This window comes from Camellia sinensis, unplaced genomic scaffold (assembly GCF_055761805.1).
Source record: "Camellia sinensis isolate YWXY unplaced genomic scaffold, ASM5576180v1 Unanchor1, whole genome shotgun sequence".
In the NCBI taxonomy this organism is placed as follows: domain Eukaryota; kingdom Viridiplantae; phylum Streptophyta; class Magnoliopsida; order Ericales; family Theaceae; genus Camellia; species Camellia sinensis.
Genome location: NW_028128987.1, coordinates 16,382,958 through 16,395,655, shown reverse-complemented (window position 1 = coordinate 16,395,655; position 12,698 = coordinate 16,382,958). Strand labels below are relative to the sequence as shown.

The 12,698-nt window shown below is 36.0% G+C and overlaps 2 protein-coding genes across 3 annotated transcripts; one reads left to right on the top strand and one right to left on the bottom strand.

The window, feature by feature from the left end:
- Positions 1-1,230: 1,230 nt before the first annotated feature.
- LOC145814297 (5-methyltetrahydropteroyltriglutamate--homocysteine methyltransferase 1) lies at positions 1,231-8,069 on the top strand. Of its 2 annotated transcripts, none has more exons than XM_082910964.1 (12): positions 1,231-1,725; positions 3,050-3,403; positions 3,503-3,590; positions 4,070-4,197; positions 4,301-4,692; positions 4,896-5,059; positions 5,639-5,719; positions 5,806-5,972; positions 6,075-6,180; positions 6,290-6,540; positions 6,636-6,837; positions 7,335-8,069. In XM_082910964.1, the coding sequence occupies exons 1-12, from the start codon at positions 1,577-1,579 to the stop codon at positions 7,701-7,703; spliced, it is 2,451 nt and encodes an 816-aa protein (XP_082767090.1). In that variant the 5' UTR covers positions 1,231-1,576; the 3' UTR covers positions 7,704-8,069. The 2 variants fall into 2 exon arrangements, with proteins under 2 accessions (XP_082767090.1, XP_082767091.1); XM_082910965.1 differs by having other exon boundaries at positions 1,603-1,747.
- A 354-nt stretch (positions 8,070-8,423) lies between these two features.
- On the bottom strand, positions 8,424-11,102 carry LOC114314612 (uncharacterized). Its single transcript, XM_028261086.2, has 2 exons — positions 10,952-11,102; positions 8,424-9,358 (listed from the first exon to the last, which is right to left on the bottom strand). The coding sequence occupies exons 1-2, from the start codon at positions 11,028-11,030 to the stop codon at positions 8,712-8,714; spliced, it is 726 nt and encodes a 241-aa protein (XP_028116887.2). The 5' UTR covers positions 11,031-11,102; the 3' UTR covers positions 8,424-8,711.
- Positions 11,103-12,698: the final 1,596 nt, after the last annotated feature.

Here is a 12,698-nt window from a genome sequence, read left to right as displayed (position 1 = left end):
TAGATCAATCCTAAGAGAGAAGTTAGGGTTTTAGTGAGAGAAACTCTCAAAATAGCTTTTTGAAAAAGTAAGAAAGAGAAAAGATGTGGAAAAATAAACAAAAAGGTCGGATCTCGGCTTTATATAAAAGTCGCCCCGCTCGAGCGGTCAAAGCCCCGCTCGAGCGTCACTCACAGATCCCCGCTCGAGCGGCGGATGCACGCCCCCAGAACTTTTACAGACATGGTGCCCGCTCGAGCGTCAAACTCCCCGCTCAAGCGTCAGACACAAAGTCCCGCTCGAGCGTCTACCACTGCAGACGAAAAACTGGATGGGTGATTTCCCCGCTCGAACGCCAAAACCCCCGCTCGAGCGAACAAGCAACAACAGAGTCCCGCTCGAGCGTCAAGAGCGCCGCTCGAGCGGAGAGACCAAAAACTAGGCAAAGATTTTACGTTTTAAAACACAACCAACTTATTCCCAACTTGCCCAACACAACCCAAAGCTCGAACACAAAGAGAAAGGGATAAAAAGAGGATAAGACAACAGCATCCTTACGAAACCGAATCCGGATTACAGTTAAGCACGAAAGGGAAAACCGGGATCGCTATATTCGAGCTGTTCGGTATTGGTTTGCTGACTGTTAGAATTATGTTCGGTAATACAGTACTGAACATAATCCTTTCGTTCAATACATAGGTTCCGAACATTAATGCAGATAGTCAATTATGTAATTTTCTTTGTTAAACTAACTTAGAATGGAAAAGAGTGAATTGGAATAGATTTAAGTTATGTATTTTGAATTGATTTAATTCATGTTATTTTAAGTTGTGAATTGGAATGGATTCAAGTTACACAGTGATGAACAAATTTTGTTCAGACATACAGTGCTGACATGATCATTATTGTTTGACAAAACAGTTCTGAACAAAATATATTTTTTCGGCTACACAGTGGTGAACAAATTCAAAATCATTACTCGAATTTGCTAATCTCCTATTGAGATTCTTGAATTCAAGGCATTTAGATGAAAGCTTTAATCTGGTTCTTCTGGCTTGTCTCCAAAAACCCAGATATAGAAACTGAGATTCTCAAAGAAATCAATTAGAAATCTGAAACTCCGATTTACGAAGAAGTGAAAAACATGGTTTACACACACGCTTCGCTGAGCGAAACCATGAGACTCTACCCACCCATCCCCATTGACGGAAAGCAAGCTTTAAAGAACGATGTGTTGCCAGATAGGACAGTAGTGAAGAAGGGTATGAGAGTGAATTACCATCCTTACGCAATGGGGAGGTCAGAGGAACTGTACTGGACCAAAACTCTAAACTCTGAAGATTGAGTGAGTTAGGGAAGGAGAATGATGAAAAATTAAATGGATGTGTATTTCATTATGAAAATATTATGAATATGAATAGATTTATAATAAGTGAAGTGTCAAAAAAAAAAATATTATTAAAATTTAAAATTTAGAATTGGGATGGAAAAAATGAGTTGGTCCAAAAAATTTTAGTAAGTGTTAACACTCATAAAAGAAATGATTGATAGATAGATTAAAGGGAATAGTTTGGAGTTTTAGGCAGTGAGTCTATAAATGAGACACATTTTGGTGGTTCCTTCACTTGCGCCTTCTTCTTCTTCTTCTTCTCTCACTCTTATCTCCTCCTTTCGCTTTTCTCTCTCTTCTTTCTCTCTCTTCTCAACTCCCATTTCGATCCACCGTTCCATCTTCCTTCGCATAAGGTAATAAATACATACAGATCTGGTAATTGTTTCAATTCATCTGCTTCTTTATTTATTTTTGAATCTGAATTTAGTTTGAAAGTCGTTGCAGATCTGGTTTCAAGCATATATCTAATCATTTGTTTCAGCTTGATGCTTCTTTTTCATGCTTGATGGTTTAGATTTACAGTTAGTTTTCATGAGTGAGTGAGAAAAGAAATGATTGTCATGCTTGATCTTAAGAAATCAAAGTATGTGATATTGGAATATGAGGGAGATTTTGTTTTGATTTTTAATTTTTAATTTTTATAGTTAATTTTGATATTATCAAATCACACCACTACTTTTGATGAGAAATGAAGATATGATATAATAAGAGAGTTTTCATTTTCTCCATTTCTAATTCTTTTTTAGAGAGATCTCTTTCTCATCATTTTTCATTTCATCGAATCGCTCAATTCAAACGAGCTTTTAAATTTTTTTTTTTTTTTTTTTTTGGAGCATTTATGGTGTTGTGTTGAACATAGATTGACTTTAGATCTTGGACCTTTTGTTTTTTCATGCTTTAGCCTCCATTTGGCAAGGGCCTATTTTAGCAACAACAAAAAAAAAAAATCAAAAAAGGTTTCAACTCAAACAAAAAAGTATTCCTTGCGTTTATTTACTCTACTAAACCAAAGATTCCTTTCCATTCACATTTCTTTTTTCTCTTTTTTTTTTTCTGTAAAAAGCAAAAAGTCGTTTCCGAATATATTTGTATTTTTTCACCTCATATTTTAGTAAAAAGCACTGAAAAAGCCACTTTCCAAACAGACCGTTATTCGAATTTTGTCACCTCTAGGGACTCTTTTATCTCTGAAATCGTAAGTGTAAAACATAAATTTTGCATTTAATTGAGTCGATTCTTGTTGCTTGCTTACCGATTTGATCTAGTATAACTAATTCTGTGTTAATCATAAATCCAATGCAAATTGAGTGAGTCAGCTAATGACTGTTATGGACTTTTTTAATTATCATCTATTTCCTTGCTGCTCAGTGCAATCAGAGTGTGGGTTTGATACCATTTAGTGAAACACTAAGACCCAAATTTTATGTGCTGCCATGTCTAGCACCCGTTGGTCCTTATTATTGCTTGGAAGAATTCAAAGGATGTTCTCAATGCAGATATGGTCTGCATTGTTTAAATCACACGAAGTATGGTTCACAAATATTTAAAACACACATACAAGTATTATGTATTCTTATGTGTCCGTATAATTGTCTCTCTTCCTTTGTGATTTGCTCGGGTTCACTTGTTTGAAGTCATGTATTTATAAGTAGTTGATTGTTGCATTTTGCGAAACAGAACAATGGCATCGCACATTGTTGGATATCCTCGTATGGGGCCCAAGAGAGAGCTAAAGTTTGCTTTGGAATCTTTCTGGGATGGGAAGAGTACTGCCGAGGATTTGCAGAAAGTGTCAGCTGATCTCAGATCATCGATCTGGAAGCAGATGGCTGAGGCTGGGATCAAGTATATCCCAAGCAATACTTTCTCGTGCTATGATCAAGTGTTAGACACCACATCAATGCTCGGTGCTGTTCCCCCTAGATACAGTTGGAATGGAGGTGAGATTGGGTTCGATGTCTACTTTTCCATGGCTAGGGGAAATGCTTCTGTTCCCGCCATGGAAATGACCAAGTGGTTTGACACTAACTAGTAAGTGATGAATATGCTTATCACAGTTTGTCCATTTTGAAGAATTTAGCAATTATGTTGTTTTTGTACTTTGAATAACATATATGGTAATCAATGCAGCCATTTCATTGTCCCGGAATTGGGACCAGATGTTAAGTTCTCTTATGCATCTCACAAGGCAGTGAATGAATTCAAGGAAGCCAAAGCTGTAAGTTTGCCAGATCTCCTTGTCTTGTTGCTAATATTTTAGTATTTTTACACATCAAAGATTATTATGGCGGCATCATTAGGATGCTTTACAGAAGCTGCTTCACTTCATGTTGTCATCTCTGCCACTCCAAAACTATGTTTGACTCGTGTATGAATATCATGTGTCTGACCTCCCTAAACCATAAATCTTAGGATTGTTCTTGGGAATTTGAAATGAAATAGGATTAGGGGAAAATGAGATTTTGTCTCCTATCCATGTGCTAGGCTAGAAAATTATGTGTACGTTCAAATATGAGCTTCTTCATTTTTTATGGCTAAGGGTTTTGGGGGCAGACATGTCACTTTTTATGGTCACAATATCTTGAATAGGTTTCCTAGTCCGTGTGTGCTAAACGCATTGATGGATTTATTTTTTAATTAATCAAGTTTACTGGAATTGTTTGGTTTATTTATGCTCTTATATGTTTCACAATGCAGCTTGGAATTCAAACCGTCCCAGTTCTTGTAGGCCCTGTGTCCTACTTGTTGCTATCAAAACCAGCTAAGGGTGTTGAGAAGTCATTTTCTCTTCTCTCTCTGATCGACAAAATCCTTCCCATCTACAAGTAAGGACTTGGGTCATTCTCCACTCATGGCATATTTCTTTGAGATTGTATATTACTTTTGTCTCTTCCTCTAAAATGTCTTTTGTGATCTATTTGCCACCAGGGAGGTTGTGACCGAACTTAAGGCAGCTGGAGCCACCTGGATTCAGTTTGATGAGCCTACCCTTGTCATGGATCTTGAGCCTCACAAATTGCAGGCATTTTCTCATGCCTACTCAGAGCTGGAGTCAACACTCTCTGGTTTGAATGTTATCATCGAGACATACTTTGCAGATGTTCCCGCTGAGGCTTTCAAAACATTGACTTCGTTGAAGGGTGTTACTGGCTTTGGATTTGATTTGGTTCGTGGAACAAAGACCCTTGATTTAATCAAGGGCGGATTCCCTTCAGGCAAATACCTCTTTGCTGGAGTAGTTGATGGAAGGAACATTTGGGCCAATGATCTTGCTGCTTCCCTCAGTATCCTGCTGGCTCTTGAGGGCATTGTGGGAAAAGGTATTTTTATTTGTGAATGCTTTTTTATGTTTCTTTTTAATCATAATAATAGTTGATGTTACTACTAATCAAGTTTCTTTTACCAAAGAATTCAGATTACCAAAATTTTGATTTCTATTAGCATTTAAGAGAAGGTATCTTTTGACGAAGGCTGACTGTGCTTTTTTTTTTTTTTTTTTCCTCCTCCTCATAATCTTCAACAGACAAGCTTGTGGTCTCAACCTCCTGTTCTCTTCTTCACACTGCGGTTGATTTAGTGAATGAGACTAAGTTGGACAAAGAGATAAAATCCTGGCTTGCATTTGCTGCACAGAAAGTAGTTGAAGTCAATGCATTGGCAAAGGCATTGTCTGGTCACAAAGATGAGGTACTTCATTTTACTTCTTTCTATTGTTGTTTTCCTTTATTTAATTTTTCTTGCTTGAAATAGAGGAGTTGGGCTGCACACAATTATAAAGTCAAGTGTTATGCTATTTTTGTGAGGCTGACAAAATTAATAAACAATTTCAACAATGTTCTAAACGTTTGAAACTTAACAATTTTGATACTGGATTAAATCAGATAAAAGATTAACCATCCTTGTATTTATCATTTATTTGGACAAGTGTTCAATATGAGCCTTTGGCCTGAGGCATGAGTTTGACTTCAATTTTAGATAGTGTGTCATTGTGTAGATAACAAATTCTTCAAATTTATGAAACGTAGACATCTTGCCTTTGTTGAGGTTTTCACTTATGGGCTTGCATGGGGAGTATAATACGATCGCCTAGCTTGATTTTTCAAATTTTCTTAGGGTTTTATCTATTTCACATGTTTAACTACAAAAAATGAAAAGGGATTTGAAAATTTTGAAGATAAATCAAATATCAAATCGTCAAGGGAAATGGAAAGAGAGGGACTCAAAAAGAATAATTTTAGCTTCTCAGCTGTTTTCTCTCTCTTCCAGGCGTTCTTCTCTGCCAATGCGGCAGCGCTTGCTTCAAGAAAATCCTCTCCAAGGGTCACAAACGAGGCTGTTCAAAAGGCTGTAAGTATTTTATACAGGTTTATTTCCATCCTCCATATATTCAGGCAGTGGATGTTCTAACCTTAGACTACTATTTTCTTGCTTAGGCTGCTGCTTTGAGGGGATCTGACCACCGCCGAGCCACAAATGTGAGTGCCAGGTTGGATGCCCAGCAGAAGAAGCTAAACCTTCCTATTCTTCCAACTACAACTATTGGATCTTTCCCTCAAACTATGGAGCTTAGAAAAGTTCGCCGTGAATACAAGGCTAAAAAGTGTTTTTTCTTTCCCTCTATGATTACATTGTTTTCTGTATAATTCGTTATTTCTTTTCAACTTTTATACCATAGGTAGTAACTTCTTTATTACATTTATAGGGTCTCTGAGGAGGAGTATGTCAAGGCTATGAAGGAGGAAATCAACAAAGTTGTCAAGCTCCAGGAAGAACTTGACATTGATGTTCTGGTACATGGAGAGCCAGAGGTGGGCATTATATTAAATAAATTGGCTATAGATTTCAACTAGGCCATATTTTCTTATGAAAATGGAGCTGCATAGTTATCATTGTTTGCCACATCTTTGACCAATGCAGAGGAATGACATGGTTGAGTACTTCGGAGAGCAATTGTCCGGTTTTGCCTTTACTGCTAATGGGTGGGTTCAATCTTATGGGTCTCGCTGTGTCAAGCCACCAATCATTTATGGTGATGTGAGCCGGCCCAAAGCAATGACTGTCTTCTGGTCCTCGTTGGCTCAGAGCATGACTAGTCGCCCAATGAAGGGAATGCTTACCGGCCCTGTTACGATTCTGAACTGGTCTTTTGTTAGAAACGACCAACCCAGGTTTGGAAACAACCCAACTGTGAATCTAGCTTGCTTAGTCCATTTTGCTGCCTATTGTAATGCTTTTTAACATTCAACATTTTGCATCTTCTTAGATTCGAGACCTGCTATCAGATTGCTTTGGCCATCAAGGATGAGGTTGAAGATCTAGAGAAAGCTGGAATTAATGTTATTCAAATTGACGAGGCTGCTTTAAGAGAAGGTTTGCCTCTTAGGAAGTCCGAGCATGCTTTCTACTTGGACTGGGCTGTTCACTCCTTCAGAATCACCAACTGTGGTGTCAAAGACACTTGCCAGGTTGATCTTTGCTCTTCTAGTCATAACTTGTTACTCGAAGTATTCAGAGTTGGTAATTGGCACGTATTTGGAAAATTTGTCTGTGCGGCTTTAATTGATGGGTCATTTCACAAAAGGCACCACCATCTAGGGTCTATTTTGTGCAACTTTTCGCAAACTGAAAGCGGATAATCACAAAGTAAAAGTAGTCATTCCCCTTTCTTTCTAATAATCAACTTTTTTAACTTATTTAAGGCAATTCTGTTTCAAAAGTTGTTAAGCAGAAACTCCAGCAAATGCTCATGACACAATTTTTTTAAAAAATAATAATAATAATAAAAAAAACAATAAACAGCCTAATAAGCTGCACCAAACGGCCCCTAGTGGATAGTTCAGGTCCTTTCAACCGTGGGAAAATAAAAAGCAAATTTGTAATGTAAATAAATGAGACATTTTCTGTGCGATAATTGTAGACATGCTCTGACTCTGAACATCTTTGTGTTGATGTTATTGGACAGATCCACACCCACATGTGCTACTCAAACTTCAATGACATCATCCACTCAATTATCGACATGGATGCTGATGTGATCACAATCGAGAACTCAAGATCAGACGAGAAGCTTCTTTCTGTCTTCCGCGAGGGAGTGAAGTACGGTGCTGGCATTGGCCCCGGTGTGTATGACATCCACTCCCCAAGAATCCCCTCTACAGAAGAGATTGCTGACCGGATCAACAAAATGCTTGCTGTCCTCGAGTGCAACATCCTCTGGGTCAACCCTGACTGTGGCCTCAAGACGAGAAAGTACCCGGAAGTCAAGCCTGCTCTCAGTAACATGGTTGCTGCCGCCAAACTTCTCCGCACCCAGTTTGCTAGTGCCAAGTGAGTTCAGAAAGGACGACCGTAACTGTGATTTGCTTATATATATCTGAGAAGGGAATTCCCATTTATGGCTCTACTAATAACTCATCGATGCTCTGTTCTCTTGAGAATACGAGCATTTTTATCGTTGCGGAGAAGATGATTATAGGGGGTACTAAGCTTTGCTAAATGAGCTCAAATCACTGGTTTTATGGCCTTTGGTATCTTGTTTCGTTTTATTTTCTTTTTTTTTTTTGCTTAATTGGTATTTGCTTTTGTAATCGTGCTTATGTCAAGCCATATCCATGTTCCTTGAAAGGGGCTATCTATGTGAAATAAACTGGAAAATGAGGAATAAAGGGCAATTACCAAGCTTTTGTTTTGCGATGAAGATGGATAATTTGTCTTACCCACTATAGTTCTTATCTATGGTTTCGTTCCCTATTATCACTACTAGGATTTTGTACTAGAAAATGTGTATTTATTAAGGTCCTCTTGCTTTGTGCCGTTCAAATTCTGCAATAAAACTAATTTTTGGAACAAATTAATAACCCTAACCAAAATAATGGGTGCTTGTATATGTATATTTTACATATTATATGCATTGTAAACCTTGGGACTTTTTGATGTTCTTGTAGATGTGGGTATGTTTAGAGCTTACAGCATCTCTAATACACTTGAGAGCAATTGATGAGTTTGTCAATTGATAAATTAGAATTGCCATACATATCATTTAACATTTCTATTAGCTTAACATATAAAATGGTTAATATTTTTATCATTTGTATCTCATATAATACATACTACATTTTGGCTTAACACCTAAAATGGTTCCTATTTGTATCATTTGTTTGTCATATAATACGCACCCTGCATTGGAGATGATGTTACATGCCAAGCCATTCCAGCCGAAAGATGGATTTCTAGTTAGTGCTTTTATTCACTGCATGAGAAATCAAGTGTATACAAAGCAATGCCTATATGATTGATGATTATATATTTATATAGTGTCTGCAAAGTACATTACAAGATTTTAGTTCTCGTGTTTCTTCCCAGACTGAATCCAATCTTTAACATAAAGCACAATTATAACAGCCAACAGAACCACCACACCCCAGTTCATCGAAACCCCCAACTTCTTCGCCACCCCCGCCATGAAACCACCACCAGAATCTCCATTTACACGTTCATCACTTCTTCTCTTTCCATCTCCGGCCACCACATCAGTGCCTTTCTCCTCCGCCACTGCCTTCTTCCTCACTGAAATCTCATTTTTCGCATCCATTGATTCAAAGCTCTTCTCCTTCCCTTCCATCTGCTTTGACTCATCGCTGCCTCGAATATCGCTCTTCTGAGGCTGTGACGGCGGTGACTCCACCGACTTCTTCGGAGTTTTCACGTCGCTCTTTTGAGGTTGTAGCGGAGGCGGAGGAGTGGGAGTGGGAGTGGGAGTGGGAGTGGTTTGAGATTGGTGTTCAGAGGAGGAAGTAATGAGCTTGGGTTGGCGAATGTAGAGAATGCCATTGTTGAAGGCTGCAGTGATTCGATTGGTGTCAGTGTTTGTTGCAATTGGATACTCCTTCTTCACATGAATCCCTTTCTTGTCCCGCACGCGTTCTCCCGTCACCAAAAATGTTCGAGTTTTGGTAAGATGAAGCTTTAGTTGCCGCTTTTCAAAACCTGTTTGAATTACTACATATTAATATACCTCATATTTTTGTGTAGCAATTCGCATATGCGAAACGTATACAATTCAAAAAAATATCTTAATATAAATAATGATAACAAGAAATATACCCATATTATGTGTTGCTCAACAAATTCATAATTTCGGTTTTAAGTTCTATCCTTACTTCACACATACACACACATATCTAGCTTAGTGTAAATCATTCATTTTTAGAGAATTACATATAAATATGGGAAGATAAAAACATATTTATAAAAAAGTGATAAACATTATAAATATTAATAATCAAAATTATAAATATTTTTGTAAATATTTTTTTTGTCTCTCCATTGATGTTTAATTTTCTTTTCATTTTAAAACAAAACATGGACAAAGATGAATTTTAAAACATGGACAAACATGGACAAAGATATATTCTTTTAAATCAAAATAGCATTTCCACACTATTATTGTGATGGTTTTTATATGAATTTTATGTATACATAACATTTGTCATTAATTAGATGAGTATATTGAATGATGATGTCTAAATTTCATAAAAATCTGGCTTCTCTCTAATCCTCTATCGAACTAGAGAAATACTGTTGGGCTTAGTAGGCCTATTTTTTGGACTTATTTTGATAATTTGAACCATTTACATTTTAGAATTTGTCAAGTATATCATCCTTGCAAAAAATAAAATCAATTGAATAACAAAAACCACGTGTTCGAATCATTTTTGTATAAATCATTTATTTTCTCACTGTTTATTTTTTTTCATACAAAACTATTCCAAACACGTGGTTACATTTATCCAATTAACTTGATTTTTTTCTAGGAATAATATATTCGACAAACCCTAAAATGTGACGATTTAGATTATAAAAACGGGCCCCAAAAATAGGCCCAACAGTAACTCTTCAGTCCGATAGAATGGAGAGAAGCTAAATTCATTTCATAAATTTTAGTGAAAATTATCAATAAGTTTTATTTTATTTTGAAAATTATTATTGAGTCTATCAAGTTTTAAATATAGACAACTGAGTACAATTTTTTTATTATAAATTATTCTAAAAAAATTCAATTTTTTTAATTTCAATTTTACTATTCTCATTACAGTATGATCCAGAAATTTCATAATCAATTTTAATTAAATAAACAAAATCTAGTGGCTTGTTTGATACAACTTCAGAAAACAGAAACCAAAAATACTTTTCTTAACCTTTCGATAATTAATAATTTTTTCAACTTATTTAAACTATTTATGTCTAATAAGCTGAATAAGAAAATTATAAACAACTCAAATAAATTGCGTCAAACATGTTCAATCAATATTAAATTTTTCTTCAAACTCAATAAACGTAAGCCAAAAACACATATTTCTAAATTTTTAGATAATCAATTTTTGTTTTTCAATTTATTTAAATTAAACAGTTTACTCTCTCGTAATAAAAATAAATAAATGAATAATTCACATAAATTGCACCGAACATGTCCAATTGATATAAAACTTTATTCAATCACCACCGAACTTAACCGATTAAACCCCTTAGAAACCACAAAACTAACAACAAAGGGGACAGAAAGGGAAGGGAGGAACGAACCAGGTAGATAGACAAGAAGTGTGTCGCAATCTCCTTCTTGTACCGTCTCTGTTTGTGGCTCTTCGTACTCGAAATCCATCTCTCTTCTAAGCCTTTAATTTCTTTGTTGTTGGTTTGGTAATTTCTAGTTGGCTTATGTATATATTGAGGATTGATGGGATTGCTTTAGGCTTCTTATCTCTGCTTTTCTTTCAAGTGGGACATTCCTTTATTTTCTTTCCAATCTTTCTCTTTGGTTTTGGGCATTGTGGTTGTTTAAGAGATTCAAACATTCTCTTTCCACCTTTTCAAGGGATAAACTCTATGACTGTTTTTGGGGTAGGCACGTAGAGTAGGTCACTTCATGCATGGGCAAATGGAATGTTCTTTGTTTGTTTCCATTTTGCTTACTTCCCTTTACAACAATGATTCATCCCACTAAAAATATCATCATTAATAGCATTAATGCATTAAAAAAAAAAAAAAAAAAAAAACACAACTCCAAGACCAAAACATCACATCATTAATGGCGGAACCCACTGCCACCTAATTAGTGGGAGCACTAATTAGTGCTCCCAAGCATTTTTCCTTCCCTTTATTCTTTTCTTATGTGGAAACCTTTTAAAAAATCACCCACGAGAAAACTAATACAAAACAAACGTGTTTGCGCGCGCGCACATATATATTTTTGTCACTCATTAGAATTTATAATAATTTAGATTTAAGAAAAAAGGGAAAGGGATCATCCTAACATTTTATATTAGATTTGTATTCACGACTTTTATTATGATGGCTGAAGAGTATATTATTATGATATAAGGTCATGAGTTAAACACATAAAATCTTGTATTTTTTGAATAAAATTATTTTTTTCATAATATTTTTTTTGTCATAAATTAAAAATAGAAAATATACACAAATACAATGTGCATGCCCCAGGCCCTAACCCCAACTATACAAGCAAAAACAACTAGTCTAAAAATAGCATGCCAAAAAATAGACAGGTGCATGCACATTGCAAGAACAACCAGTTTGACAATAATAACTCTAATAGATTTACCTTTAACAGATTGTGCCACATGCTGAGTAATACCAGGCCATTGAACAACAGGCCAAAAGACATTCAACTTAAATTGAATACAAGTCCAGATTCTAGAAGAGAAAAGGCAATCAAAAAACAGATGATTGTGATTTTCACACGAGTCCTTACAAAATACACATTCAGCAGATTGAGAAATGTCAAACAATCTCAATCTATTCCCAATATTCAATCTACCAAGGATTGCCATCCAAGTTACAAAACTAGCCTTAGGGATATTTAGGCTATTTGGGAAGTGGGATTTTAGCCCAATTTAGGCTAAAATCCACAAAAAGACAAAATAGGATAAAATAGCTAATAAGACAAAATGTCACATCAAACCCATAATCATTTCAGCCCAAGACATTCTATCTCCATACTTTCTCAAATAATTTCAAGTTGAAGTGATAGAAAATTTCCCATCAAAGGATAGAAGCTATCTGACAGAATCTGGGCCATTATTGGGATGGAGAGTAGAAGGAGTGCTCTCAATCAATTCCTTTAATTCCCAAGAAGAAGCATCAGGCCATCTCCAACTAGTATTATCAACAACATCTTTAAACTTAAACTCCATTCTAAGGGCAAAGTCATAAATAACACGATCCCCAAACTTAGCCCACAGAGACCCAAGGGGATGCTAGTTATCAAACCACAAGAAAATCTTATCCCCATCCCCAACACAGTACTTAA

Coding starts and splice junctions, on each gene's coding strand:
- LOC145814297 (XM_082910964.1), top strand. CDS start 1,577: ATGAGACACATTTTGGTGGTTCCTTCACTTGCGCCTTCTTCTTCTTCT. Junction 4,693..4,895: donor TGAGGGCATTGTGGGAAAAG/GTATTTTTATTT, acceptor AATCTTCAACAG/ACAAGCTTGTGGTCTCAACC. Junction 6,838..7,334: donor GTGTCAAAGACACTTGCCAG/GTTGATCTTTGC, acceptor GTTATTGGACAG/ATCCACACCCACATGTGCTA.
- LOC114314612 (XM_028261086.2), bottom strand. CDS start 11,030: ATGGATTTCGAGTACGAAGAGCCACAAACAGAGACGGTACAAGAAGGA. Junction 9,359..10,951: donor ACTTCTTGTCTATCTACCTG/GTTCGTTCCTCC, acceptor TAATTCAAACAG/GTTTTGAAAAGCGGCAACTA.